Source organism: Falco naumanni, chromosome 1 (assembly GCF_017639655.2).
Source record: "Falco naumanni isolate bFalNau1 chromosome 1, bFalNau1.pat, whole genome shotgun sequence".
Classification (NCBI taxonomy): domain Eukaryota; kingdom Metazoa; phylum Chordata; class Aves; order Falconiformes; family Falconidae; genus Falco; species Falco naumanni.
The window spans coordinates 84,004,358-84,032,312 of record NC_054054.1 but is presented as its reverse complement, the minus strand read 5'-3'; the positions used below and the strand labels follow the sequence as shown (position 1 = coordinate 84,032,312).

The 27,955-nt window shown below is 40.8% G+C and overlaps 3 protein-coding genes and 1 long non-coding RNA gene across 9 annotated transcripts in view; 2 read left to right on the top strand and 2 right to left on the bottom strand.

The window, feature by feature from the left end:
- Positions 1-1,729: 1,729 nt before the first annotated feature.
- RAN (RAN, member RAS oncogene family) lies at positions 1,730-6,479 on the bottom strand. Its single transcript, XM_040601909.1, has 7 exons — positions 6,348-6,479; positions 5,410-5,452; positions 4,429-4,513; positions 4,214-4,339; positions 3,016-3,203; positions 2,301-2,471; positions 1,730-2,206 (listed from the first exon to the last, which is right to left on the bottom strand). The coding sequence occupies exons 2-7, from the start codon at positions 5,443-5,445 to the stop codon at positions 2,162-2,164; spliced, it is 651 nt and encodes a 216-aa protein (XP_040457843.1). The 5' UTR covers positions 5,446-5,452; positions 6,348-6,479; the 3' UTR covers positions 1,730-2,161.
- On the top strand, positions 5,699-6,181 carry LOC121098445 (basic proline-rich protein-like). Its single transcript, XM_040616848.1, has one exon. The coding sequence runs from the start codon at positions 5,699-5,701 to the stop codon at positions 6,179-6,181; it is 483 nt and encodes a 160-aa protein (XP_040472782.1).
- Positions 6,480-8,027: 1,548 nt separating the features above from the next.
- On the bottom strand, positions 8,028-9,518 carry LOC121091774. The gene is made up of 2 exons (XR_005829037.1): positions 9,427-9,518; positions 8,028-8,336 (listed from the first exon to the last, which is right to left on the bottom strand). It is a non-coding gene; the product is annotated as an uncharacterized LOC121091774 (long non-coding RNA).
- A 148-nt stretch (positions 9,519-9,666) lies between these two features.
- STX2 (syntaxin 2) overlaps positions 9,667-27,955 on the top strand; it is a 29,509-nt gene continuing 11,220 nt past the window's right edge. Inside the window, exons 1-11 of one of the 6 annotated variants that reach the window (XR_005829025.1) lie at positions 9,667-9,810; positions 15,792-15,863; positions 16,347-16,446; positions 17,924-17,998; positions 18,962-19,035; positions 19,235-19,343; positions 21,066-21,139; positions 21,248-21,385; positions 22,792-22,902; positions 23,453-23,580; positions 25,001-26,252. Coding sequence is in view for 4 of the 6 variants with exons in the window: in XM_040601899.1 (XP_040457833.1) it covers positions 9,781-9,810; positions 15,792-15,863; positions 16,347-16,446; positions 17,924-17,998; positions 18,962-19,035; positions 19,235-19,343; positions 21,066-21,139; positions 21,248-21,385; positions 22,792-22,902; positions 23,453-23,513; positions 25,001-25,134 (978 nt within the window). In the remaining 2 variants the exon portion in view is untranslated. Of the gene's footprint in view, positions 9,811-15,768; positions 15,864-16,346; positions 16,447-17,923; positions 17,999-18,961; positions 19,036-19,234; positions 19,344-21,065; positions 21,140-21,247; positions 22,242-22,791; positions 22,903-23,452; positions 23,581-25,000; positions 27,070-27,955 lie in introns of those variants that run through there. The other 5 variants (XM_040601899.1, XM_040601863.1, XM_040601889.1 and 2 more) reach the window with 5 other exon arrangements.

The following is a 27,955-nucleotide window of genomic DNA, read 5'->3' as shown; positions in this document are numbered from 1 at the left end:
CTCATTTGTAATCAACTAACCAGAACTAAATGTGACAAACCAAGTACACTGCAACAGGTGGACTTAACTCCACTCTCAAAACATATGAAGTTTAACAGATTACTTTACAGGACTAGTATTACTGCCTACTTTAGAGATGAGGTTTTGTGGACTTGGAAATAACACCAAAGATTACAAAGCAAAGCTCACAGTGCTTGTACTAGTCTTTCAACAGCTATTACACTTTCCATTAATCTTTCCAGCTGTTTTGTAGGAATTCATACTAAGGCTAGTACCTGCGTGTAGCAGGCAAGTTGTAAAGATGACACCATACACACTACGAAACAATACAAATATAGCTTCAGTGCTGCTGTTTTTTTTCTTTTTAAGGCATATCAATACTGTAGGACTACTGTTTGTCTGTATCAATTTGTTGGGGTTTTTAAGCAGTGCATTTTCAGAAGTGAGACAGCTTGAAGACAAAAAAAGCTACCACACCTAGTAAAGCAGCAGCAGACAGCCAAGCTAGCAGTATTAACAAAGATATGCACAGGTAAATTAGTAAACACTACAGGCAAGAACCTACAATATGAAGTTTAAAAGCAAGATGATGCAGCAAGAAGATTCAACAGTGTTATCATAGGAGTTTTTACAAACCAGGTCTACAACATTCCTTACTTCCATTTATGAGTTTCAGGTCCTAAATACCACAACTCAGCTTCTCAATGACTAGCTAAAGAACAAAAACCACATAACTCCAACCTGCACCAACTTAATTCCTTTACAATAGTATAGCAGAAGTAATGCTCACAGCTCACTTTTGGCTACCATGTACCTGAACAGTTGAATATTCCAAGTAGGAGTTATGTACACAAACATGCAAGTTAAATAAATGAAATGCTCCACTTTATTAAGAAACCAAAAACACAAAACTGAAGAGTTCAAGGCTTCATGTACCCAACTACTACTGAGAAATGTTATCTTAGTTTTGTTTCCTAGCAGTACTAATATCGACCAAGATTTATCTCTACAAGGTAGTGTTAAAGCTGACATCTTCCACCATTTGTGCTGTAATAAGCTAGCTTCAAATTAAGAACTTGGTGCAGCTACAGTTAAGTCTAGATATTTACATAAATGTGGTTTTAGTTAATATGCCGTTCTGTAGCCAAGAGCTCTTGTAGCTGAAACAACAACTGTCTTCTAGTTAGTGAATTTTAAGATGCTCAGAGTTTGTTTCATCAGCTGTAAGTCTACTGAATGAAGTTCCATGCAAAGATACAAGTTTTAAGTCATCTAACAGACCTAGATGCCATTTGTTTCTGGCTACTAGAAATACACAGCTCTGTGAAGGCATATCGTAGCACCTATTAAAAGACAAGACTGTATCTAATGGTAGCACATGCAGGCTGAACTACATTTTTTTTTTTCTCAAGACACCCTTCAGACCACAAACATTCCCATTTGCATAGGAATATCGATTCAATCACACTTACCAGCCAAGTGTTCACTGCTTTAGTTTTACCTGGCAGTTAGTTCAGCTTTCCTCAGATGCTTAGATTATATGCTTCAGGAAATCAAGGGAAGGTTAACCATTAGCTCTGATTTAGCAAGAGGAGCATAACATGAGAAGCAGGAAGGGGAACAGAGAATGAGAAATGCAGTTAAGAACTGAGTGTTAGCCTCAACTGAAGAGCAGAAGACACTTTGAAGAGTTTTCCTAACAATGCATGAAAGTTCACTTGCTTAGAGATACTTGAAATACAACTTTATTATCTAAACAAAAAAGAATGGGAATGACAGAAACAAGATTTACACTTAACACTTTGATGTGACTGCAGCAGTCTTATATTTGAAACTCAAAAGGGGAAGTAATTGCAGTCCAAAAAACAGCTAAATATGCAGATCCAAAATATGAAGGTGGGGTTTTTTTCATTTTGTTTTGTTTGGTTGTTTTGGTGGGGGGTTTTTTGTTTGTTTTTTTTGTTGTTTTTTTGGTTTTTTTTTTTTGTTTTTTAAACTGCCACATTCACTCCGAAGCCCATTCATCTCTTTCAGCATCCCAAAGATTAAGCACATGTTCTGCTCAGCTAGATAATAAAGTGGCAAACACGCTGCACCACTGACATCACAGGACAGTTGCCTATAAAACTAGACTTCTGACGCTGGGCTCCAGCTTCATCCCTCACAGATCATCATCTTCATCTGGCAGTGCAGTGGTTTGAGCAATCTGGAATAAATAAGTTACACTTAAGAACTGTTCTTCAATTATTTGCCCCAGCAACCCAAACAATCATATGACCTTTGTGCCCTTCTTCACTTACCTGTAAGTCTTGCTCATACTGTGCTGCCAGTGCTGGGTCCATAACAACTTCAGGTGGTGCAAGAGCAGGCATGGCAACAAACTCCAAGTTTGGATCTCCAATTAGCTTTCTAGCAAGCCAGAGGAAAGGCTTCTCAAAGTTGTAGTTACTCTTAGCTGAAATGTCATAATACTGCAAAAAAAGTACATAAAAAAAGACACCTCTGATATTTAGGGCATACCAAGATTAACACACACATAGTCAGCTCTACTTTTACCTTGGTATTCTTTTGACCACATGACTTCTGTTTATGCTTTCAGAAAGTCATGATCTATGTGCCCAGAAACACATAGTTTCAGGTAAATAAGCAGCAATAACTGAAAAGGTATCCAATATGATCAAAGATGGAACTCTTAAGAGGCAACACTGCATCTATCTTTTTCCTTTGACTTGATCTACTTTAGTCTCGCTTCTGTCATCTGGCGAGATTCTGAGCAGCAGAAGGAAAATGCACACAAGCTCTTTAAGAACTTACATAGCTTCTGCTCAAGCCCAGAGGTGATCATCTTTAACATCACCACTTCCCCCTTCCCTGAAGTTAGGTTCAAACAGCCAACAGGATGTAAAGCTGAAATAGTACAGCCCGCAGTGACAAAGGCGGAACACTATTACTACATAGAACCCAACTTCAGTTGGATCCAACAAATTCAATTCCTACAAACTCATGCCAACATACCTGGAGATTCTTCTTCCTGTGGAAGACAATGGATTTTGCCTTGACTTTTCTGTCCTTAATATCCACTTTGTTGCCACACAACACTATAGGGATGTTTTCACATACTCGTACCAGATCTCTGTGCCAGTTAGGTACATTCTTGTAAGTAACTCTTGATGTTACATCAAACATTATGATGGCACACTGAGCTGCAAGAAAATAACAGTCAAGAGTTACATCAGGAGAGTAAGCAGTATTTAAGACTGGAGAGAGAAAAGAAACCAACAGAAATCCCACATTAGGGTTAAGCGTCTTCATTAACTTTTCCCCCTCAGCTACACAGTTTGAGAGCCCATGTTTTGTTAACAAGTTCAACACACAAGTCCACAGAACTCAGCCCACGACCACACTATTTCACTTTGTTAATGCCCAGTCTTAAAGACCAGCCAGTTCTATGAATGCAACTGTCCCACTGCATAACCCTGTTGCATTGTATGAGAACACCCAAGGATTAGAGGAGTCAACTTTGATTTACACAAATACCTTGAATTAGTTAACATCTATTTAACTAATCTCAGGCACCCTATTGAGGCTTTCAAGTAGGTTGAGAGCTTGTAGTTCACATTTCAGGATGCCCTTGTCCCGAACAGTTCTTCAACAAACACGGGGGCTTGACTCAATCCTGGCATTTCTAAAGGAAAAGCCACGATGTCAAACTAGTAATCCCTTGCAAAGTTTGAAAGGTGACTGAAATACACAAAGAACAGAGCTTAGCCAAGAAGAGTAAGGGACACTACCAATACTCCTTTAGAAAAGATGATTAGACTCTGGCATGGAGATGTACAACTTCACTGTCATATCTAAAATCTTAACAGTTTTGTGTGTTTCAAGTCCTTGCCTCAGCACAGTACACTTATACAGATATGAATTGGTACTAACTGAATAAGTTAGTATTATGAATATGAATAAGGTGCACCACTACTCCTCATTAATACCAAAGCCTGCAAGAGCATAGTGAAATACAATCTTAAGATGTTCCTGCATCAGCACAAGTTCGATGGCAAAGGAAATTATCATAGCTACATGAGAAGTGTGAAGACCCAGAAACTAGCTCATCACTGCAAACCACACTAACAGCTTTCAAAGTGGCCAACATGAGTAGAATGAAGGATTCAACTCTAAAAGATACAGAATATTCCTACATATACATTTATCTTACCTTGGATGTAATAGCCATCTCGCAGCCCACCAAATTTCTCTTGGCCAGCTGTGTCCCATACGTTAAATTTAATAGGGCCTCTGTTAGTATGGAACACCAGGGGATGAACTTCAACACCCAGCGTTGCTGTAGTAATAAGAAAAAACAGTGCACTTAGAGATGCAATTCATGGCTTGCTAACTGATACTAAATCTCTAATGTTTCTTCAGACTTACCTACATACTTCTTTTCAAATTCACCGGTCAAATGACGTTTTACAAATGTTGTTTTACCAGTGCCACCATCACCAACCAGAACAAGCTGTTGACAGACGAAGGGAAAAAGAAGTCAGAGCAATACACTTGCAGAGACATTTATCAGTCATTTTAGTGTTAAATACTAATTACTACTACAAAGACTTCAGCTCTACAAGATGCTGTAAACAAAAGACTGAATTCCTGACAAAGCAACTCACTGTACTGGGACCCAATTTAAGCCTATTGTACTACAACTCCACTCAGACTTACCCAGTTCCTGTAGCTGAAAACTCCAATGCACTCTGAATATGGTTCTACTAAACTAGAAGTGACTGTATCAAGAACAATATGGAATTTCAACTTGAATGTGACCATATTTTGAGGGGAGCTCATTTAAGCACCTAAATTGGAGAAATCCACTGTAATCTTACATTTTAATAAAAAAAACCACCACACAAAAAGCCCCCAAACAACTGTACTGCTAAAAGCTAGAATACTGTAGCCAAGCACTGTAAGAAATACAAGTAACAACCTTTCATGAAGCAGTCTTAAGGACTGCCAGCAAAACAAAGAACACCACACAACACACCACAAAATTCTGCACCACGACGTTTGGAAGTTTTCTTCACCAAACAATTGACATGTAGATAATAAACAGAAAACAGACCATTCTAATGCACTCTAAGCACTTTTTGCTGTGAACTTCACTTGTGAAATTTAAGTTTTATTACACTACAAAACAACATCAGATTGACACTGTGCAACAGAATGTTTTTTTTACAGGTTACAGCCATATTACAATAAACTGCACCGTTAATGAAAGACCATCACTTCAAAACGAAACCTCCCATCCACGTTAGCACTCGAGTCAGTCGTGCTGCTTCTCTACTGAAGGGCAGATGTGGATGGTGTGCGTGGAGAAGAAAAAAAAGAAAACAAAACACCAAACCACTCCCTTACCTTAAACTGCACTTGGGGCTCTCCTTGGGCGGCCATGCTGGGTCTGCAGGGGAAATGGAAGCATGTGAGCTCACAACAGGCGAACTGATTCAAGGCCCAGCCGGAAGGGGCCGGGCGCCGTTCGCGGCTCCCAAATCGCCTCCTGCGCGCCAGTCGGCGCCGCCGGAGCGGAGGCTGGGCCCACACCGCCCCCCGCCCGCCAGCACTACGGCGCGCGTGGTCCCGGGCCCATTCATGGGGCAGGAAGCGCCTCCACATTTCCCCACACGCGGCGGGAGCGCGCGCGGCAATGGCGGCGGCACCTCCCTCCCGCCCGCCCCTGCAGCCTGCTAACGGCAGGCTGCCGCCGCACTCCTCCGCCCCTCAGGCCCCGGAAAGCAGAGACGGGGCCGCCAAAGGCGCCTCAGCGAAAGCCAGCCCCCGCCTCGCTCCGCACCAAGTCCTCTCGGGCCGCCCAGCGCCCCAGCCCCCGCGGGAACCTCGCCCTCCGGCCGGGCGGGGTGTGGGGGAGGCCGGCGCGGATCCTCCGGGGCTCCCGGGCGCGACCTCCCGCCAACCCGGCCTCAGCCCGCCACCAGCCCCCGCCGACGGGCCTGGCGCGCGCTCCCCGCCGCGAGCCACCATGACTGAGCAGCGCGCACCACCTCCCCTCCCCCCGCCGGGCCGTCGGAGGCCCCGCTCCGCTTCCCCCGTCCCGGCGCCCGGGACGCAGCCGAGCACGGCTACCGCCCTCCCGCTGCGGCAGGGACAGGCCGCCACCCAGGGCGGGTAACGCGGCAGCACCGCGCGCTCGGGCCCGGCCTCGCCGCGGCCCGACCCGCCTCCCGGCCCCGCCGCCGGACACCGGCTAAGGGCGGCCACCACCCCCACCGCTCACGCCCTTCGGAGCGGCCGCGCTCTCTGCTGGAAGGAGGCGGAGGGCGCCCTGGCCCTATTACCTTTCGCGAGGCTTCTCTCCGCGTCGCTCCCCTCCGTGACTGGGCGCTAGGAAGATGGCGGAAGCGCGGTTCAAATACCCGGAGAGCGACGCCGCGCGGCCGCGGGGAGGAGGAGGGGCCGGCCGTCACGTGGCGGGGGCGGGCGGGAGGCCGCGCGGCGCCGAGGGCCCGTCCCGCGCCGGCCGCCGCCCGGGGGAAGTCGCGAAGCGCGGCTGGCACCGCCCGGCGCGGGTAGCCCGCCCGGCGACCGGGGCCAGCGCCTGGTGCCGTAGAGCCCCGGGTTCTGCCGGGGAGGGGCCCGGGGCGCGCGGCAGCCGCCCCGCGCGACCCTTCGCGTCGCGTCAGAGCGCGCGCGGGGCCGCAGCCGCACCCGGGAGAGCGCGCGCCTTCGCCAGCGCTGCCTTTGCGGCCCCTCATCGCCGCTGTTCAGCCCCTCGCACAGACGCACTGCGCTCCCCGGAGTGCGCTCATTAAAATAAAGCCGTTTCCTGAGCCCTGGAAGTTCTCCAACCTCTCAAGCCCAAACTTCAGTGGAACAAAGCTGTTGAAAAACTGACTGTAAAAGAGCCTAAGTGTTTCGCCTAGGTCTATAAATGCCAAGTTCATGGGTTCAAACTGACTTTTAAGGTCTCCAGTATTTCTTGCTCCAGTATACTGAAAACAAGTTCTGTGTGGTCTGCATAATCTTTCTTGGTGCACCCCATAATCGAGAATAAATAACGGATTATTATTTCTTTAAATATCTCTGGATTGAATTAACAAAATATTTCATGGCAGGTCTTGTATACAAACATCTCTCTTGTTCATTTTCTACAGACGTAGCTACAACGTACAGGGAAAGTTTTACAATAGCTGCACTATGCTCTTAATTTTTGCTTATTTGATAGCATAAAGCCAATCCAAATGTTGCATAAGATTTTGGAAAAATCACTGGCTTCCTGAATACGCCTTCACTTTTTTGGATGAGTTGGGTTTGTGGCTTGTTGAGAACTTTCGCTGATCACCTCTAGGTGTCAGGAAGGGTATTTTTCAGAACATGCAACTCATCTAGTTTTTCACAGCACAATGCTATCTTTATAAAACCCTTGTGAATTCCGCCTCCCGACAAATAAGCATGCATTTATAAATAGGAACCCATAAAGCCGCATTAGTGGAGTTTGGCAGTTTTTAAGACTATAAACACTTCGGGGGGGGGGCGGGGGGGAAGGCGCATAATCTGCAACTGCGTACAGCACACTTCGTCTACTTTAAAAACTTCTCCAAATTGTTACAAATCTACTAGTAAACTACTTCTTTTTCTGTGCAAACTAAATAGTAGCACTACATAATACTTTATTTTGAAATAATTAAAATAGATTTCTAATTAAAAAGTTCCCTATCATAGCATTTGAGCTCCTGGAAAATACTTATTTTGTTGTTACGGAGGTAAGTTAAATTAGGTGGAATCTATTTTTTATCATCATGTATAAGTGTTCAGTTCAAAGGATCCACAAAACATCCACCCCATTCAGCAAAGGCAACAGAACACTTCTTAGCACTCACTCATCAGCAGCCTTAGATCACTATCTAAGAGTACATAAGATATCACTGGATGATTTGCAGAATAATTACTTTTAAGTTTCCTGAATCTTGACTCAGGTCAACTGTGAACAACCTTAGCAACTCACTGAGGCAGATAAATACACAAAGAAAAAGGCAGCCTTTACTAAGTAAGCCTCTGAAGATGCAAATGAGGAATGGTGTAAAAGGCAGTACTGGAGATAAACAGAGAACTAAACAATATATTTGAATACAACTGCTATATTAATAGGAAGCAAGATCATTTTGTAATGTGTAAATGAAGGCAACAACATTCGCAAGCAAGCAATGAAAAGGACCATATTTGTACTTCCCAGTTAAAGCAGTGGCTGCAGACACGTCTCTGGAATACAAGCTCTGGCAGGAACGCAGATCTGCACGCTGGCGTTCAAGGCGACACTGGAAATTACACTGAAAGGTTTGAAAAGAAAACTAGTCACGTTCAGCATAGGTAGGTAAAATGGATTGTACAGTAGCAAAATGCAATCAAAATATGTATTCCAAAGACAAACTTTACTCATTTTTTCACCAAGTTAAAATGTGTCTGACTCTAGGTTTCGTTAGCAGACTACACTCTTGGAAGATAAGCATTTACTAGGTCAGTGATGAAGGGCTGATACAGATACACGTATTTTCAGAAACCAAAAATTCAGCCATTTAGTGCCTTTGAAGTGGCTTACATTACTAATTCAGGATCTTTAAATTCCTGATCTCTCACTGGAATAAAATTCTTTAAATACATGAGGAAAATTATGCGTTGCATTGTTATGCTCAGTACCCAAAAGTAACTTTTTTTTAAATTTGTGGTTGCTGAACATGTAGTCTAGAAGATAAAGTCTATTTATGATAGCACTGAGATACAAATTATTACAGGTAATTGATTGCCGTCTGAAGTAGCAGTTCTTAGCAAGCACCTAAGACCACAATACCACTGCAGATTTTCTGCCTTCCACAGTATGTGCATGCTCTATTTCCTAGAAACTCCCAGGCATTTAACACAAATCTATTATTGTACGGATTTAGGACTCCAGTGAAGGGTGGTTTACTGGAACCTTAAACATTTTTCCTTGAAGAGTTAGTCACCTTCTGCTTCGTGGAGTGGGAGGATACAGCTTTCTTTTAATTTCCAGTCACGGTATGCATCACTCTCAGCTGCTCTGAGGGGGGAAAATGGACTGCAAGCCATAGCTTAATATTAGGAAAAGGCAAAGAGAAGGCAGCCTGCCCACATCACATACCAGAAAAGAATTAAATGCAACTAAAAATAACTGTATCGCAACTTTTTACAACTTTTTGTCTCATAATAGTCTCCCAAAATCGCGTGTTATGATTTCTTGTTGGAATATGCCTGGCAGCACTGCTTCCAGGCCCTTCCAAGGGCGGGAATTCCCTTGCAGGTGCCTGCGGTACGGTTCAGACCTCTCAGCTCCCCGAAGCCGATCCTTTCTCTTTTGGGGCGCCCCCTCGGACCTGTACGCGGCCACACTCCGCTCAGTCGTACCTTCCTGACCGCTCTGTCACGCCGCTCCGCTAAGAGGAGCGCTGCCGCCCGCCGCTGAGGCGTTTACCTCAGGAGGGTGAACGACCCCGCCGTGACGTCAGCGGCGCGAGGAGCGCGCCCCCAGGGGACGGCTGCCGCACCCGCCCGCCCCTTCCCCGCATGCGCGGCGCGGCCCGTGGTTGCCGTGACATCGGGCGGGCGCGGCAGGGCAGCGGGGTGGCGGCGCGGCGCGGCCCGCCCGCAGCGCCCGGCCCAGCGGGGGACGGAGCGAGCCGGCGCGGGGTAGGCGGCCCCGGCGGCAGCGAGCGAGGAGCAGTCGGGGAGGTCTCGGGGCGTCGCCGGGCCGCCGCGGGAATGAAGGACCGGCTGGCCGACCTGGCAGAGGTGAGGGCTCGGGCCCCGGGCGGGTGGGAACGGCGGGGGGGGTGCAGGGAGCGCGGAGGCTCCGGGGGGCGGGAGGTGACGAGGGCGGCGGCGGGCGGGGGCCGGGGCTGCGCGGCGCCATGCCCGGGCCGGTGCGCGGCGCTTGCCCGGCGGGCGAGGGGCGGCCCCTTTCCTCCCTCCCGCGGCGGGCGCGGCCCGGCCGGGACCTGGCGGCGCCCGGGGCTCCTGCCGCGGCTCCCCCGCCGCCGCCAGTACCGGCCCGCGGGGTCGGCGCGCGCCCTGCCGAGCGGCCTGTGGCGTGGCGCAGTGCGCGAGCTTCCGCGAGCGCGGCCCCGGGCAAGATGGCAGCGGGGGCGGCTCCGGCCCGGCCCTGCGCGCGGGGCAGCGTCACGCGGGGGGTTCGGCCTCGTGCGTCGGCCCCGAAAAGACGCGGGAAGGGAGAGCGCGCGGCAGCGCCGGGCCCCCTCGCGCGCGGCTGTGCCGGTCCCGCCCAGGAGCTGCGGCGCGGGGTGCGGGGACCGGCGGCCTGCGCGGGCCTCCCCGATGGATGGGTGGGCGTCCGGAACGTGTGCTCGGTGTCAGACCGCCGTGTCTTGACCAGGAAAGAAGTTCTGGAGTTACGGGGGGAAAGGGAACTTCTCCCAGGGGTACCGCTTCCCTCTTCCTGGCCGTGGACGTGGCCGGGCTGGGGGGTATGTGCCGCGGCGGTGCACTCCTCCCAGAAGCAGGAAGCAGCAAACGGAGGTCTGAATTCGCTTTTTAATTTGCAAACCTAAACCCGTAGGCCTCATTGTGACTGAAGTGAAGCAGCATTGGTCTGTTGTATGGGGTTGTGAATTAAAAACAAAAAACCCAAACCCTACTCCCCCCCTTAGACATTGTTAAAAATGTTTAAAGTAGCGGTACATAGGGATTTTTAAAGCAGCTTTAGTATTCAAAAAGATTACCATACTGCAGCAAGCTACTTTACCTTAAACATTCCTGCAGCAAGAGACTTCTTTAGACACGACACTCAGTATTGCTGAAGTGCTTCATATGTTCATCACCAGTATTTTCACTGTCTGTACAATTAACAAGTAGCTTAGAGACTTAAAACTTCAAAGTTTTCTTCTAACTAGAAGAAAATATTTAAACATCAAATGAAGGTAGGAGTTACTAATGATCCGGTCTATGTTTCATCACTGAAAAGTGTGTAGTTGATGTGACATTTTGAGAAGTTGCATACCTGCGGGTGATGGCATCGGTAAAACTTGATTTCCACAGGGAACTTGTAGAAGCAGCAACTTCCGTCTTCATCTGAAATACCAAAAAAGATCATGTTTTTGTGAAGTCATTTTCCTTTACTAGCATAAATGCTTTGAACATCGATCCTTGATCATACATGGGTAAGGTTGCTTTGAAAAGGAATAAATAATCTGGGAGAAATAATGTATTAATATTTATTTGCCTGTTTTCCAAACTGTTTCAGTTTGATTAGCGTGGTTCCATTGTACTTTATTTGCCTGTATCATGAAGCGAAGAGCCAAGCATATAGATATATACGTTGTGGTTTTTAAACAGGCTTGCGCCTGCAAAACTCAGGAATGACCATGCCTTGCCTCTTTCCCTTAATGTAAGAATTCCCTTTTGTCTTTCTTTGGTTCTACCTTAAATGTGAAATCCATCCACCTCATTTCCCCTAAAGACCCAATGTGGTATACAGTTAGTTTAAGAGATGCTAGTACTTTAGCTGCTACTACACTGACCTGTTTTAACTAAATACTGTATTCCTTTTAGCGGAAAAGTTCATTTAACATGTCCTCATTTGTCTATTCCTGGATTTTATTTGACAGCAAGCGAACTATTTTGTCATTAAAAGTTGTAGCTTTTTCATACTTCTCATAGATTTCCCTTTATAGAGAGGGATAAAAGTTACTTATCAAGTTTTGTGTTTCCTTAACATAAAATCATAACTTTTAGATACTTCTGTTAATACACTGTATTTAGGCAGTTAAACGGTACTCGAACAGTTGCTGGAGAAAGAAATCAAAGACATGCAGATGATACAGCCTTCAGATGATGTTGCTGCTGCTTATTTTCTAGCTAGAAAACGTCTTGCATGTGCTTTTTCAGAGGATAGCATCTGCAATTGTACTTGTCCACTTCTAGGGGATTATTTTAATGTCACTCTTAAGTTATTCTAATTGGGGCAAAATGAACTTCTTTCAGCTGTTTGAATTACCCTTTAATATGGTTAACTGTGCAATCGGTCAAATCCCAGACTGGTTTTAGTTAATTTGAGCATAAATGAGTGTAAGATTAAAAGAAGAATAAAAGGTCCTCTCTGATCCAGTATGTTGTTTTCAGCAGTGAATAGGAGATATTTAGGGAAGAAAAAAAAAATCAACAGAGCAAGTATATAGCAATGACTGTAAAATATTCTCCTAGCATTCGGTGGTTTGCTGTTCATGGGTGCAAGTCCATCTTAAAATGGCTTAAGAAGAGCTGTAGGATCTGTGTTCAGACACTCAGTTCAGCACTTCTGGCTAGTGTCAGATATTGGAAACTGGTGTCCTTTTAAAGGTCTGTTAATAAAACTCATTCAGGCTTCTTTCTTATTGTTAAATCATTTAAAAACCAGGTAAAGATGTAAACCTTCTACACATATGCACGATGTTTTAGATCTCGAGTTTGGGCTGCGTTGTTCCTGTGGCTCAAAAATTACCATCTTGTTCTATGCTGAAATGGATGCAGAGCTGTCTGGTGAAATCAGTTTTTCTTGTTTGATTGGTTAATCATTTTCAATACGTGCTTTTTGTATTTCTTTATTCTTGGGTGTTTCTGAGGATGTCATAGGCATAACATTCGAAAATATGCTTTTATATGCTTTCTCTTTTTGTAACATAAGGACCTGTAACTTATACAGAACTACATTTCTCATAAACTGTTTCTTGGGCGTTCACTTAGTGCCCCCAGAACGGTTTATGAATGAGTGAAGAACCACAAAGTCACAAAAGTTAAAATTGGTAGAATTGGGGGGTGTGGAAAAAAATGCAAAACAAACCTTCTGAGAAGGAGGAAAACATTACTGAGTTCTTCTTCTCTTCCCCCCCTCCCCAATTTAACCTCTTAGTTAGTCTTTTTGTTCAGACATGGAATTTACTGAAGATGAGCTGTATGTTTTCCACGTCGTAACAACGTAAAGTGATTCTTGAAGGTGGTTACCATATGACGTTTCTCTGGCTGTACAGTAATGCTGCTAAATGCACGTTAATGATTGACCTGCTGCAGCTGCCTGACAGATCTCCTCAGCTACTCTGATATAAAAGAATTTCTGGAAACACTGATGGTGTAAGGAGAAACCCACACTCTGCAACCTGCTCCTTGGGGTGATGGCTGTCATTTATTACTGTTGCAGCCTGCCGAGGAATACACGTTATCTGTGCTGAGAAATAACTAACCTTGAGTGGAATTTCAAGGGAGAGAAATAGGCATGGTTTTAGTCAAAAACTGTTTTCAGTTTCAAAGGTTAGTGATTAATTTGATAATATATCTCAAGCTAGACTTTGTTTCTGCACTTCTCTGAGATACGGGGTATGTCAGAAGTTTCATGAACCATCAGGGGTAGCTCCTACTTGGAGCTGAGAACTGATACTGTCTGAATATCTGGATTCTGTCATATAAAAAAACTTCTGAGGGAACTTTATAAATAGTGTATGAATATCTATGGAGTCATATGGCCCAGGCTTTCAGTCCCAAGGTCAAGGTATGAGCTGCAAACAGACCCTTAGATGGCTCTGGTTGTTGGCACTGCTTAGATTGGGGAGGTAAGGTCTAGGAGAAACAATTTGTTTCTGCTGAACTTGATGATAAAAGCCAGTTCTTGGTTGAATTGTGTGCTTGTCAAATGAAGGTGCATTACTGAAGTTGAACAGTTAGCAAATAAGATGTATTTTATTTAGGTAAGTGATGATTCAAGAACATAGAGAACAGAGGCTGACCAGTCTCGGGCGCCTCAAGCGCTGATGTCCAAAGTAGGCTGTCCATAAACCCTGCAGCAATCAGCAGACAGCCCATTGATCTGTCAGGGGTGGCATTGCAACCAAATGTGAAACTGAAATTAAACAGACTGCAGTGTAGGCAATCATGACTGTTTCCTTCCAGCCTAGCATCTGTAAAGGGGACTTCAGAGTAAGATTTTTTTATTTCTTTATCTTTCATTAAGTTTCACTCAGGTGTTTAATATTTTACTTAGAACATCTGATCAAACTAAAAGCTGATATGCTGAATTTCTTAGCTGGTACTATTTTTTTTTTATTTTTAGTTCAATTAACTAAATGTAGGATGTGGTAATAAACAATCAGAAAAACTATTCTCTACTCGGTACATGTCAGCAGAAGGTGTTCTGATGAAATTAAATGTCTTTAAACTGTAGCTCATTCTTAAATGTTAACTTGCAACTGGTAACTTTGTAGCACTGTGGTTTGAGGAATGGGTAAAAGTGGGGTGACTTCATGTGCTCACAGACTTCGTCACATACTTGTATTAACAAAACTGTTAATTGATCAAAATCCCTAAGGAGAGATTATTTAATACTGAGCTCTAGCAAGCATCTCCCCAAAATGAGTAACTACAAAAAGTCATTAATGACAGACGGCACTACGAGTGATTGGAGGGTGGCCCAGGAGCTCAGTGACATATAAATTCCTGTTTCATCTGGGGCATTATGGCTTCCCCTGAGCATAAACACTGGGTAGGTCCTGACATGCGTATTGTCAAAGGGCTTTGTGTGCTCCCTGAATTTGCAGTAAAGGAACTGTCACAAAGTATAAGTAATAATGGTCCTTGACATTTGCGGCCTTCTTAGATTTTGGTGCCTAGATCTTCATTGAGTATGAACTTTGTTACTAGATAATAGCAGTGTTTGACATAGAATTAAATTGCAGAATTGTCATGCAAATAATATACATCTCGTCTAATTTAATGAAGCCAGAAACAAAGGGCTTATTGGGTAATAGGATTAGGGTCTAGGAGCAGAAAGTGGGTGATAGAACGTCAAAGGCAGAGGGGCTTGTAAGAAAAAAAAGGCATCTTGGACACGACAGTCCCTTAATAATACTTGTCTTGTAGTTTGTTTTTTCAAACAGATAACTCACTGACTAGATGGTAGAATAGTATTTTGTTCCAATTTTGATTTAATGCAGTTCAGACAGTCTGCAGTCGGGACTAGAGAACATGGGAGCTGGAACTCTTTGCCTTTATGTGATGCATGCTGATTCTCTTTTCCCTTGATAAAATTTGAATTTCTGTTACTGTCAAGATCTGAAGATGCTGCTGGACTAGCTCAAGGGTTAGGGAAGTGTCACTCAGAAGTATTGGGCCGTGTGCCCTGGAGGTGTGTGAGCCCTGTCAGCTTGAGCTCCTGCCTCCTGGGCTGCCTTCTGAGGGTGTAGCAATTATGTAGTGGATGCAGCTAATTATGCCTAAACTGGTCTGGAATGGCAGCCTTGAAAACACCCAAGGGCGAAACCAGTAAGCTGATGTTGATAGCTTTTTGTTGTAGCTTTCATTAGATGTCTTAAGGCGACTCCGACACCCCCTTGTTGCTTCTTTGACAGGGTTTGATGATGTCTCGGTTAACCTGATGTTACTTTCAGTTCACGTGGGGTTCACTGTGGAAGTATCTTTATGCTGTGAGAGAATATTTACATGTCAAATTGTATTATTATTTTTTTATGATAGGTAATGAAAACTGTGACATTGCTTACAGACTGGTTCTGTCCTGTCTTGAGGTTGTTTAGAGTACATGCCTTAACATTCATAATTTCATGGTAGTCAGGTGACATTCTTTGACTTCTGTTTGTTTTTAGAGTAGTCCTCACTTCTTTGTATTTGCAGGCTGTTGGCAAAAATGTGTAGGCAGTAGCAATGCAGAAGAAGTCTTTGTTTTGGAACAGTATCCTGAGTTTTATTTCACAGATTTGTTTTGTTGACTTTTACAGTATAAAGGAACCGAGGATGGGGAGACAGTTATTGTTGAAAAAGACCATTTTATGGATGACTTTTTCCAACAGGTAAAGTTACAGTTTTCACCATGCATTAAAGACTTCCAGTTTTCTCTTCATGCCTTTCAATTTTTGTAGTTAGGTTTAATGATTCGTCTACACACACCCCACCCCTCCAGCCTGAATGCTTTGCAGTGGTATGACAAATCAAATGTCAGTAACGCCTGCGTTTGTTCATTTCTGGGGTTTTTCTGTCTTTACTGCATGGAAGTGTTTTTAACTCCCTGTTCACAAGGAATTTGCTTAGAGAATTTTAAAATATTTTTTATTAGGAATAGTAGAACTTCAGATTTTGGCCATGCAGAATAGATTTACTATTAAGAATACCGTGTTTTTCTTAAGGAGGGAAAAAAGCAAGCTGTTAAAATGCCAACATTTCTGCAGAGTTTTCTGTAAGATACTTAACAAATCTTGCAATGGAATTTTTATTTCTGTTTAGATTGTTGCCCTGAGTAATTTAATGTTTACATGGCCGTATTTCTCTTCCTCTAGGTTGAGGAACTTAGAAATAATATTGCAAAAATAGCACAAAATGTGGAAGAAGTGAAGAAGCAGCACAGCATTATCCTGTCGGCACCAAATCCTGAAGGAAGTGAGTTACTGCTTTTTTTGACTTCAGATATGTGTGGCTGGATATTCCGAAATAATTCTTTTAATTGTTTTAGCAGTCTATAGGAATGGAATTTCAGGTGTTCAGAATGCAAAATGTAACACAATTTATTTAACTATTTCCGTATTTAGTATTGAATTAATATTTTAATTTGCTTGCTTTTACCTTTTTAAAGTCTCGCTTGTATAAAAACATTCTCAGAATATTTGTTGCATTGTCCAAACCTTTGCTAGACCAAAACTCAGTTTAGTACCGTATCGTGGAAGTGATTGTCTTCAGAAACTTAAGAGACTACTTGCAGTTCTTATAATTAGTGAACATGTTGAAGTTGTCAACTGAAGCTCATACAGTAAAGCCATCATCTTTTTATTCAGCAGGGGCAAGATCCTGTCTAACACTAATGCTACAGTCAGCTGCTACAGTGGTAGTGAGCGTTCCGCACTGGAGCCCTATTTTTAGAGGCTGTAACCCCAAAGCTGAAAGTCAGGATGTGCTTTCTGAACAGCAAACTCACAAGTTTAGGGAACTTAGCCAGAAGCAGGGAACCTTCTCTGTTCTTAACACTTCGTGTTTCAAAGCATGTCTGGATTTGGGGGCAGGGTTTAAGGAAAAGGGAAGAAAAGTTGCTGAGATACTTTTTTGGGGTGTTGCAATGCTAGCTTGACATTTATCTTCTTGTTGATTAAAGAACTGAAGTGTTTCTTTTCCCCCCTGTTTTCTTTGTTTATGAATGTTTGTATTCTTAACAATGATTTTGCAGACCGCTTTTTGTCTTAACAGTCATAGAGCCAGTGAATCTCAGGTATAATACGGGTTCATCTGAATGTTCAAAATCTGTGATCTCAGCTTATTTATCAGCTTGTGTTTGTGCTAAAAAATGTGCACAGTCATGCATCTGAATTGTGTAGGAACATGATGTTACTTACAAGTGAGCGATGTCTGCTCTTGTTAATCTAGCGTCCTCGGTAAACCTTGTAATAGATCTAGCCAAGTTCTTCGTGAACAGTTAGTTCTATGTATAGTATTCTTCAAAAATATAGGTGGTGCGTGGTACGGTTAATAAAGGTAAAAGCTATGAGTCTGAGAGACAGAACTAAAAAAAGTGAGCTAGATCTGTATTTTCACTTGATAAACTTCAGTGAACTTTCATTTTGATCAGCAAATGAATATTAGCCTGGAAGTGTTGTGTTAAGGAAAAAAGTGGAATATTTTATGAGCTGGTTTTTAGTTGGTGACTTGGTAATAACGTGTCCCAAGTGTGAGGGCCTGACACAAAAAGCAGGAATCAGGTAGTGTGCTGTTATAAAAGTCATATTTAAAGTACACGGGGAGTATAATAAACTTCTCTGCATGGTTGCATTGAATACAGTTATGAGACTGCAAGGTAGAGTTGTAGATGGTTGCAGGCTTACTATTACCAACAATTAACTGTTCTAAAAAATATATATTTTTTTTTTAGGAACAAAGGAAGAACTTGAAGAATTAAATGAGGAAATAAAGAAGATTGCTAATAAAATCCGAGCCAGGTTAAAGGGTAGGTTGTGAAGAGAAATAAAACTACTGTCACCTGTAATGATTCAGGATGGTAGCAGTGTTACAAACTTAAAGCATTGCAGGTGAACTTTTAAACTTTAAAAGCTGAATTCTGTTTGTATAAACTGTATTGTACAGCTAAAAAGAAGACACCCACTTCCTTGCCAGCTAACGTACAGCCCATGTCAGTAACAGTATCATCTTCTACTTATTCCTCCTTGGCAAGCTTCACCATTGATAAATGCCAGGTCTCAGCACAACCTAATTTGTGGAACAGGACAAAGAGCTTGCTTGCCTTCAGAATTAACCTAGAAAATTACAATGGGAAGTAATTCCTTTGTGTATAAATGTATTCTGCAACTGAAAAGCTGGTTTTTGGTCATGATGTTCTGGAAGAAGATTAACTGCAAAAAGGCAGTCTCCATGGCATGTGTCTACAAAGGGAATTGCTCTGGAGCACCTATTGTATTCAGACTACCTAATTTTGCTGTGGCTTTCTGTTGTATGTCTTAATTATTTAGCATAGGTTTTGAAATACATTGAGTGTTTCAATGTTACTATATGTCAATTACTATATGCTCTCGTCTTTCATAAACACTGGGGTATGGTGTTTGTTTAAACTGTAAGAGCAGCCTGTTTTGATACACCTTTTGAAATTTTTCCGGAGTAATAGGCAGTAGTGTGACTCTGTTAACACACAATAACTACTCCAATAATCTTTAAGATCTGCACGAATTGTTGAAATTATTTTAGGGGTGGTTTTTTTGTGTGTGTGTACATACATATATATATATATACGTATCACTGCCACCCCTTCCTCCCCCTGAAATGTTAAATGTGTCTCTGGGGGGCTAGTACATGAAAAAAGTAATAATTGATAGTATTTACAAAGTAACTGGGCTAAGCTACAGTATTTAATAATTATACTGAACCTTGACTCATAATACTCTTTTTTTGTTCTTAGCTATTGAACAAAGTTTTGATCAGGGTGAGAATGCTAATCGGACGTCAGTGGACCTCAGGATTAGAAAAACACAGGTATGATCACTTAAGTTTAAAGAAAATGAAAGGATTCTAGTAAAACAGAGAATGAGTTTCACTTTTTCTGAAATACTGTCAGAACCTCATGTTCCGTTTTGTTGGAATGCAAATACCGCTTTCAGTTGTGCAGTGGTGTTTGATATATAAAAAGAAAATAAATGTTTTTGTTCCACATTTTTAAATCCTCAAAAAACAGCACTCTGTATTAGCTCACAAGTTTGTGGAGGTCATGACTGAATACAACGAGACCCAAACTCTTTTTCGAGAACGCAGCAAATGTCGGATACAGAGACAATTGGAGATAAGTAAGTTACCTGAATACACTTCTTTTTTTTTTTTAATTAAGATTGTGTTAGTACCACCTTGTTTCTTACTGCTTAAACTTGGTACAGAGCATTGTACATCTTGGACATCTTGAAGCATGTGAGAGAAAAGAATCAGTTTTATTGGATGGCATAAACTCTTTGTTACTACTCTTCAGAACAGCTGTAAGGAAAATAGAGACAACTTGCTAAATATGTTATGTTGAAAATTATTAAAGAAAATATCTTTTTCCTTTGTTTCATTTTTTCTGATGTTGCAACTTTAAATGAAACATTAAAAAAAGCTGTGTTGTGAAGACAGCAAGTGTTATTAAAAGCCATTCTAAAATTAACATGCTAAACAGGACGTCTCTTTTTATGCTATGCTATTTTTGTCAATAAGAACACGTTAAATTCATCTGACAAAGTCAGTGCTGCTGCTTTATGTGCTCTTTTTAAGTATTTGTTGACTGACTCACATCTGACTTATTTAATCATTGATTATTAAAAGGAGTATTCAGAAAGGTACCTGACTACTCTGAACCACAGCTTCTGCCTTGGAAGGTGCCTAAAAACATCCATGACACCTTGCACCTAGAATTACCCTTTTTAAATGCCTTCTGTAAAAGCAAGTACATACATTGCTAAAATAAGAAATGCAAACAGAAAAGTTGGCAAATTATAGGATGACTTTCCTTTTCATGGGCTTTTCAAATGTGTCATAAGCCTGTCATGCTAATGGTTCAGTTCAGCATTTCAGTGAAGTTTTATCAGGCCAGTTAAGTTCTTCTTTACCTATATGTTTGAGGGAAGGGACCCTGTAAGTCAGGTCATTTGAAATTAGTGTTGCTATAACCCAGTTAAAGCCTTCAGTTTTTCCTCAGCACTAAAAACTTTAAAGCAGATTTTGCAGCATTCTTTGGTATTAACATCAAAAGTAGTATTCAAACTGTAACTTTCATCTGATAGGACAGAGTTGTATAAGTTATTACAAATACTCAACTTATTTTACATGTGAAGAACAGAGATTTTATAAGTAATCTTTAAAACTGTACAGTACAAATCACTTGAATGTGTTGTGGAACTCATAATGCTTGCGTTTGTCCTACCAGCGTCATCAATAGGATTCTGTTTGCTTAAACGTGCAATAATAAGCTACATCAATTGTTAGATGTGCTATGAAAAGTAGAAGTGAAGGGATGCAAGAAGATGGGTAATCATCTTCTCTATGTGCAATATGAATGCAATCTTGTGTTGGCAAAACCAAGTTTCTGTAAAGATTTTATTGCCCACACAGTGGTGGGGAGTAACTGAATTGGGTGCCAGTGTGACATGATTGAATAAGTAAATACTGAATGTTATATACATACTCTGCATTTGAAGTTCTTCCTTCTGAAAAGCACTTTGCTTTAGAAGGCTCCTATGTACATCGTAAATGTTTCCGATAAAACTATTCAGTTTGACCAAAATGAACAAAACCCCGCCACTAACCAGGATTTCTTTGTTGTAGCTTTGAATCTGCATTTGCTTTCTGACTATTAGTTGATATTTTCTGGTGTTTTTATATGATAAATGGCACTTGGTAATGTCTAAAAGCTACATTGTTTTGTCCTGAAAAACACTCAGTAGAAGAGTTTTTCTTCGAGTTGTCATCCTTCTGGTATGGTTAAGTTTTATGTTCAATAATAAGTGATGTTATGTGAAGTACTGTTGTTTTTATCCTAGCTGGAAAGACCACCACTGATGAGGAACTGGAAGAAATGTTGGAGAGTGGTAATCCTTCAATCTTCACTTCTGATGTATGTATTTCTGGTCCAGTTATGTCTGTTTTCTCTTTAGCTGCTTCTGCTATTTAGAAGTGTGTCAGCACATACTTACGTCCGTATTTTTTTTTCATTCTCACAAAGATTATATCAGACTCTCAAATAACTAGGCAAGCTCTGAATGAAATAGAGTCACGTCACAAGGATATTATGAAACTGGAATCTAGCATACGGGAACTACATGAAATGTTTATGGACATGGCGATGTTTGTTGAGACTCAGGTAAGTGAACAAATTCAAACACATTTATGTAAGTGGGATTTTTGTTTCCCCCCGTTCTTCCTTTTCAAAATATGCAGAAACAATCACTTATATTCAGATAATACAGGCTTACCTTGGGTTTGGCTGTGATTAGAATATATGAAGGTTAATCACTAAAGGTCTCTTTATTTTGTTGTAGACAAAGGTAGTCTAGATGTACTCTGATACGAATAAAACTGAACATAGACTTTCTTTCCAGCTGGTGCACTTACTAGTTTCTTCAACATGTTTACATTGTAATATGCTTGAAGATTTTGTGCATGTTTTAAGAACAACTCTCTCCCAGAATGTTGGCCAGTACCTCAGGAATATGGGAGTCTCACAGGCATGGAAAAGGGCTACTGTGCTAGAGTAAGATGTGCATCAGCAAGGATGTATGCAACGTGTGTAAGTGTATACAAAGGTGTGACTACTGTTACAATGTGACTGTAAAGGCATTGACAGGTCACTCAGGTTGTCTTTTATAGGTTCATAAGCTCGCTTGAAATTTACATAAATTTGTTCTATTTGTAGTCTTTATATACCAGTTATCTAATAAAAATATTTTTAACTTCTGTTCTTAAAGTTCTTTGACTTATTTTGGAAAGCGAAAAGAATAATGTTCAGGCGAGAAGCTTGCCAGAAAAGGACTATTTTATTTTTGTATTGGTTTTTTTTTTCTGGAAGTCTTGTGATGTTTTGATATTAAATGTATAACCAAGGCAAATCGGTAGCAGTTTTCTTTTGAATTAAAGTGAACAAAATTACTTGTGTATCATTCTTTAACACTTTGCTGTTTACTGCTGCTTATTATTTCTTCTGATGGACAGAAACACAGGTAATAAACTTACTGTAATTTTTCACCAATCCTCCATTTCGTTACCAAATTTCATTCATCATAGTTACTTTGAATTTGTTACGTATTTACATTTGAAACCTTCAGTTCTGAGGGTTTTGAAGTTGCTATTATATGTGTGCATTTTCTTAGATAACTGTTGAACTTTGTGTCAAAATTGTCAATACCCTTTTCCACTTCCAGACACATCAGGGATTTCTGATCTCTTTAGTATATTAGTTTTAGTTTTGGTGGTTAAAACATGCCTCATATTCAAAGGTATGTTTTCAGATGTTCACTATTTGTTTCTGCAAAAGGGAGAAGTACGCCTGCCCTGCCCATGTATGTTCCTTGTTTGCTTAGAACTTTGAGCCCTTGCTTTTCATTCTTTTTCCTTTACACATTAAAGCAGAAAAAATGTCAGCCACTAATACGTACGTTATTCACTTGTTTAAAATAATCGTTAGTGTTCTGTACTATCCTTCTCTTAGGTTCATTAAACAGGGATCTGTGATTCCAATAATATTTTTTTAATTCATCATTTCCTTTTAAGGGTGAAATGGTCAACAACATAGAGAAGAATGTGATGAACGCATCAGATTACGTGGAACATGCAAAAGAAGAGACAAAAAAAGCAGTTAAATATCAAAGTAAAGCACGAAGGGTATGCTGTCTTTCTGTAATTGTGCCAGTTAGTATGTTAATTTAGCACAGTATGAAGCAACCTTCAATTTCAGTTGAATTTTTCTTGTATTTAGTCCTTCAGGGTAGGATTGATACATGCCTTTTATTTTTTTGTAGCTGTGATATTTAAAATCAGATTTTAAAATGTTACAAATTAGTATGTGAGAGGAAGATTTACCAAAGGATTTTACAAACACAAACAACAACAACAAAAATCTACATATAGAAAACATGCCTGTTACATTAAGTAGGTTCTTTTGACACTTAAATAATTTTTCAAATGTATTTGTAAATGATGATTTTCTCATCTTTGATAACTATATAGGTCCTAATCACAATAATTTATATGTAAGCACTTAAAAGTGTTTAACCTTTTGTACACAAAAGTATGCAGATAAATCAGTCTTAATTTGAGAATACCTTAGGCTTCAATAAAAATTAGTGTGGATCTAACAACTGTTTTAAAAATTGAAAGTAATTGCAAGTCTCAGTATACTTAATATTAAAATAATACCTTGTTTTTTTGACAGAAAATGTGGATAATTATCATTGTGTCATTGGTGTCAATTGCCTTAATTGCTCTAATTATTGGTTTGTCTGTTGGTATTCGGTGATGCTTGGATAACCTCAGCATGCATGACTTCCTGCCACTGTGGCAGTAAGTAACTAATCAACTAATTTTTCTCTTGTTTTGCTGCGGTAGCTTATATTGTTGTACTAACCCTTAATATCTACAGTTAGTACAGGTAGGGGGTAGGGGGTAGGCTTGGGCCGCACTGGTGGATCTTCTCTGTCTCTGCATACTCCAGAACAGCACTCTGCATGTGAATATTGAAAGCTGACATCTGGTGGTAAGCTGCTGAATTTGCAGAATGCAATTACTATGTCAGACTCCAACAAAAGAAGGAAACAAGGCCAAAAAATCCAATTATTGCCTCACAGTCCCATGATTATTATTTTTTTTAAACACTAAAAGTTCACACCAGGAAACAAATCTTCAGTAAGATAGGGAATACTGGTTACGCTTGGAACGTTATCAAGTGGGCTTTTCTGTGGTTTTGAGTTCTCATGAAAGTAGAATACAAACACAAAGTTGGCGATTATGCTTTGCAGAGCATCCTAAAACTTCTGACTTTGAAACTGTTTATTAATACTAGACTAAGTGAAACACTGGGAAATAGCAATGTATTTGTAAAAGCAGTCTGCAGATTCCAACTGGAATTTTAGGACATAAGTTTGAGAATTCTTTCAGTCTTGAGATTTTCGCTTTACTAATCTACCATTTCTTGTAAATATAACACCTAGCCAGGCTATGTAGAAAATAGCAGTTAAGTCTTCTGAGTCCAAGAGAAAATAGACAGATGTGGTATCTTAAAACTAAATACGAAGCGCTATGAGAGGGATGTAATTTTAGGCAGCTAATCAGGAATTCAGTTTTCTGTACTAACAATCTTATATCAAAGTTTTTTGATCTTACAGTTTCTTCTCTGGGTTATGGGCAGATAACAGGATTTACTGTATCATTGCTTATAGTCAGAAATACGTAACCTAATGTCAGGCTTAGGTGCATTTATGTAGAACCTGTCTCTGTGGTTTTGTTGGTTTTTTTTCCTTGCGACTCTTCTGAGCTATTACCTACACCATATTCTTACTGACTTTTTATTGAATTCTAAGTGTGTAATTGTGAAGGTTTGAGCAGGCTACAAATATTTATCCAAGGAGGGTGGCAGTACAGTAAGCAACGTTGCTGCACTTAGACTTGTTAAGTAAATGTTCGCTATTGCAACTGTTTCAATGTGTAACTACATTTACAGAAATTGGGTACAGCAGTAACAATTACTCAGTGAAACAAAATACAAAAATGTTACACAGATAGCTCCATCTTGTAACTATGAGTACATGTGTGTTAGAAAAGAAAGACTAATGAAAGGAAATTGTGGCAGTAAGCATTCTTGAGAAGGAAAATCCAAACACTCAGATGGAGTGTCAGTATTAATTTTCTGTAGATCTGCATGTATTTAAACCGTTCTGTATCTGACAAGGTATTTAAATCTCAACTATTCTCTCTTTCTTTGCAGAAATTGATGTTCATAATTATATGTGTAACTGTATTGCTTCTGATACTTGGAATTATCCTAGCAACAACACTATCATAGCAAGCACATTCCAAGAGTTACGAACCTTCAGAAACTCCGAAATACACCTTGAGTAAAACCAAACCTTTTTTAATAAATGATGCCTTATGCCGCCCCGTGATGATGACCTATCACTAATGGTTAAAAAAGAAAAAATCACTCGATGTTTACTCGTAAATGAAGATCAGAATGTATTAGGATATGTATGGATTTTCATTTCAAACTGTATGTTTGTAAGGCTGAAACTTGCTTTTTAATTGTTCTGATGTAACTTAGGATTTTTTTCATATCTCAGTGTTACAAACAGTTTAAATATGGAATTGAGAGACAATACTGAGTTTTGACTGTTTGGCTTTTTTTCCTACTGCTAATACAATCCTAATCATGAATTTTAATACCTTACCAGTGCTGCTTTTGTTAGCACTCTTTTGAACGTTTTTATGAGATGTAGCCTTGTCTTCAGGTGTATTATTTTGTCACCTTAACCTATCTATGCTTTATACTTATTTTCTCCAACAAGTGCTAAAATATTTTATTCTGAAAAGACTACTTATTTAACTGTCTGCCTATTGCATTGCACTTGAGAAGAAAAAAAAAGAAAAAAGCTTTTTTACACTTTCCAGGTTGATTACTTCTGTCAATATGACTAAGGTTTAATTGCCTTAAATATTTCCTTACCTTTGTAATAAAAAGTTAAGTTGCAGTGTTTCTGACAAAAGAATGCACGCTGAATTTGAACTTGAGCAGATAATTCTGCAAATAACCCTTGTGCAAAGGAAGCTGATAGATCAGTTTAGCCTTATTGTTCATATAAATATGACAAAACCCATGCTTTTTCTCTATAAAGCCAAGTCAAGATTTCTTTGTCAGAGGTTTGCTAATGTTGATATGTGAATATAGCACATGGGGATAAACTCCCTGAGAAAAGTCTGAAATATAATGCAAACTAAGGCACTGATATGTTATGAAATATATGTTATGTAACAAGTATGAAGTGTTTTAGTATATACATACCTGTTGTAATGCTAGCTTGCAGGACTTGAAAGCTTGTAAGACTTCCAATGTAACCAAATAACTGCATTTAATTTTACATGTTATTTTTGTATTTTGTGTAAAATATTTGTAACTTGAGTTTTTGACTTCTCATTGTTTAAGGATATCCCTGTAGATATGTAGATACTTAATTTCTCTTACAGTGTAAATGTATGATGTGTGCTGCCTTAAACACAGTCTAAAACTACAGTTGACAAGTTTCCTAGTACTCGACTAGAATGTTAACTGCAATAACTTGGTCCTAAAAGGTTAGAATACTTAAACTTAGGGTTTTTTGAAAGTGTCTGAGATCCAAGTTACTCCGTAAACTATAATTCAGTCTGACTTAATGAAATCCAGCAAAGTTTACAATTTATATTGTATGTATGAATATTCCTGTGTTGGTGTCTGAACATGCTGTGAATGTGCTAGAGCTATTCAGATGTCACACATTTTAAAAAAAAAAAAAATATATTACTGGTCATCTTGCAAGTCAGCCATAAAGAAGTAGATTGAAAAATTTTGGCTTCGTTAATGAACAGATTTCTTTACCTCTTAAGTCCAGAACACTCATCGATGCTTGTGAGGAAGTTTACTTAAGATTGGTTGCCTTAGTACTCATTCTAGGTAAAATGTATTTTTACTCTATAGTTTTTTAGATTTTTGTCAGTAAATATTTATACAGATACACAAATTAGACGGGGGGGGGGAATCCATTCTGCTGTTTTGACAGCTGGTTGCCTAAAGTGACCCCCAAAATGATCCCATCATGTTGAATTTTATTTATAATGCAATAATTCACCCATCAAGACCAGATATTTCATTAGGCCACTCCATGGTTTTTACATGTTACATAGCTGCCTGAATGGGTTTGTTTTAGAACAATACAAAACTTGTTTTCCACATGAATTTCTTTGTTCTGTTAATATTGGAGGGGAGTAAATCTCTAACGTATGCACTAATAAATTTATCTAAGCAAATATCTTGTGCCTGTTTTTATATTCATGATGTTATTGTGACCTTTGTGAATATTTCCAGTAAGTGGATGAGGCTGGTGTGTTTTCGCAATGACGTATTGTCAAACAACTGATGCGTAGGTCTTCAAAGTAAAGGTAGTGTATTTCCTGAAACTTCTTACCAAAAAAGGTGCAGAGATGATTCTGAAGACATTAGTGGGATTGATTTATTTAAACTATGCCCATGGAATTCTGCTTTAGTATTGAACTTGAAAACTATAGGAATTATTTATTTGAATAAAGCCATTCATGTATTCTCATCTTCCACGCTGCAGAATTAAAATAGCTTCCTCTTCCCTGCCTACTCCAGAACTGGAGTTTCTGGAACACATTCAGGGTTCTGCTGTGCAGGTGCTTACTGCAGTCGTTGCCCCTGTGCTGCTGTTTAGACTTGGTTGAGATGGCCACTGACAGCTTTCTGCTGGCACAGCGTTGGGTGGTGGTCTACCAGTGGTGATGCTGGACCTGTCCTCTTGTGGGGGAGCTGGCTCCTTCCCACTGCAGCCTGCTGGGAGCTGACAGCCACAAGGGTGAGAGGTGGGGGGGGAACAGCTGCCCCCTGCGCCGGGCAGCATGGGGACTGGTGCTGTCTCCTGGGGCCTCTTCTCTTGCATCTTCCTCCTCTACACGTCGCGTATTGAGGTACAGAGCCTTTCACACAGCCAGTGCTATGGCAAATGTGATGCAAGTGTCAGTGTGCTACTGGGGGGTATGTGTGTGTTGATTGTGCTCATCTTTGGGGGGGGAGGGTGGGTCGAGTGCCCAAGGTTTCATTGGCTTTCATTTGAGTCAGTGCTATCTATACAGAAATAAACTGTCATTACAACTTTTGTAAGTCTAACACCAATGG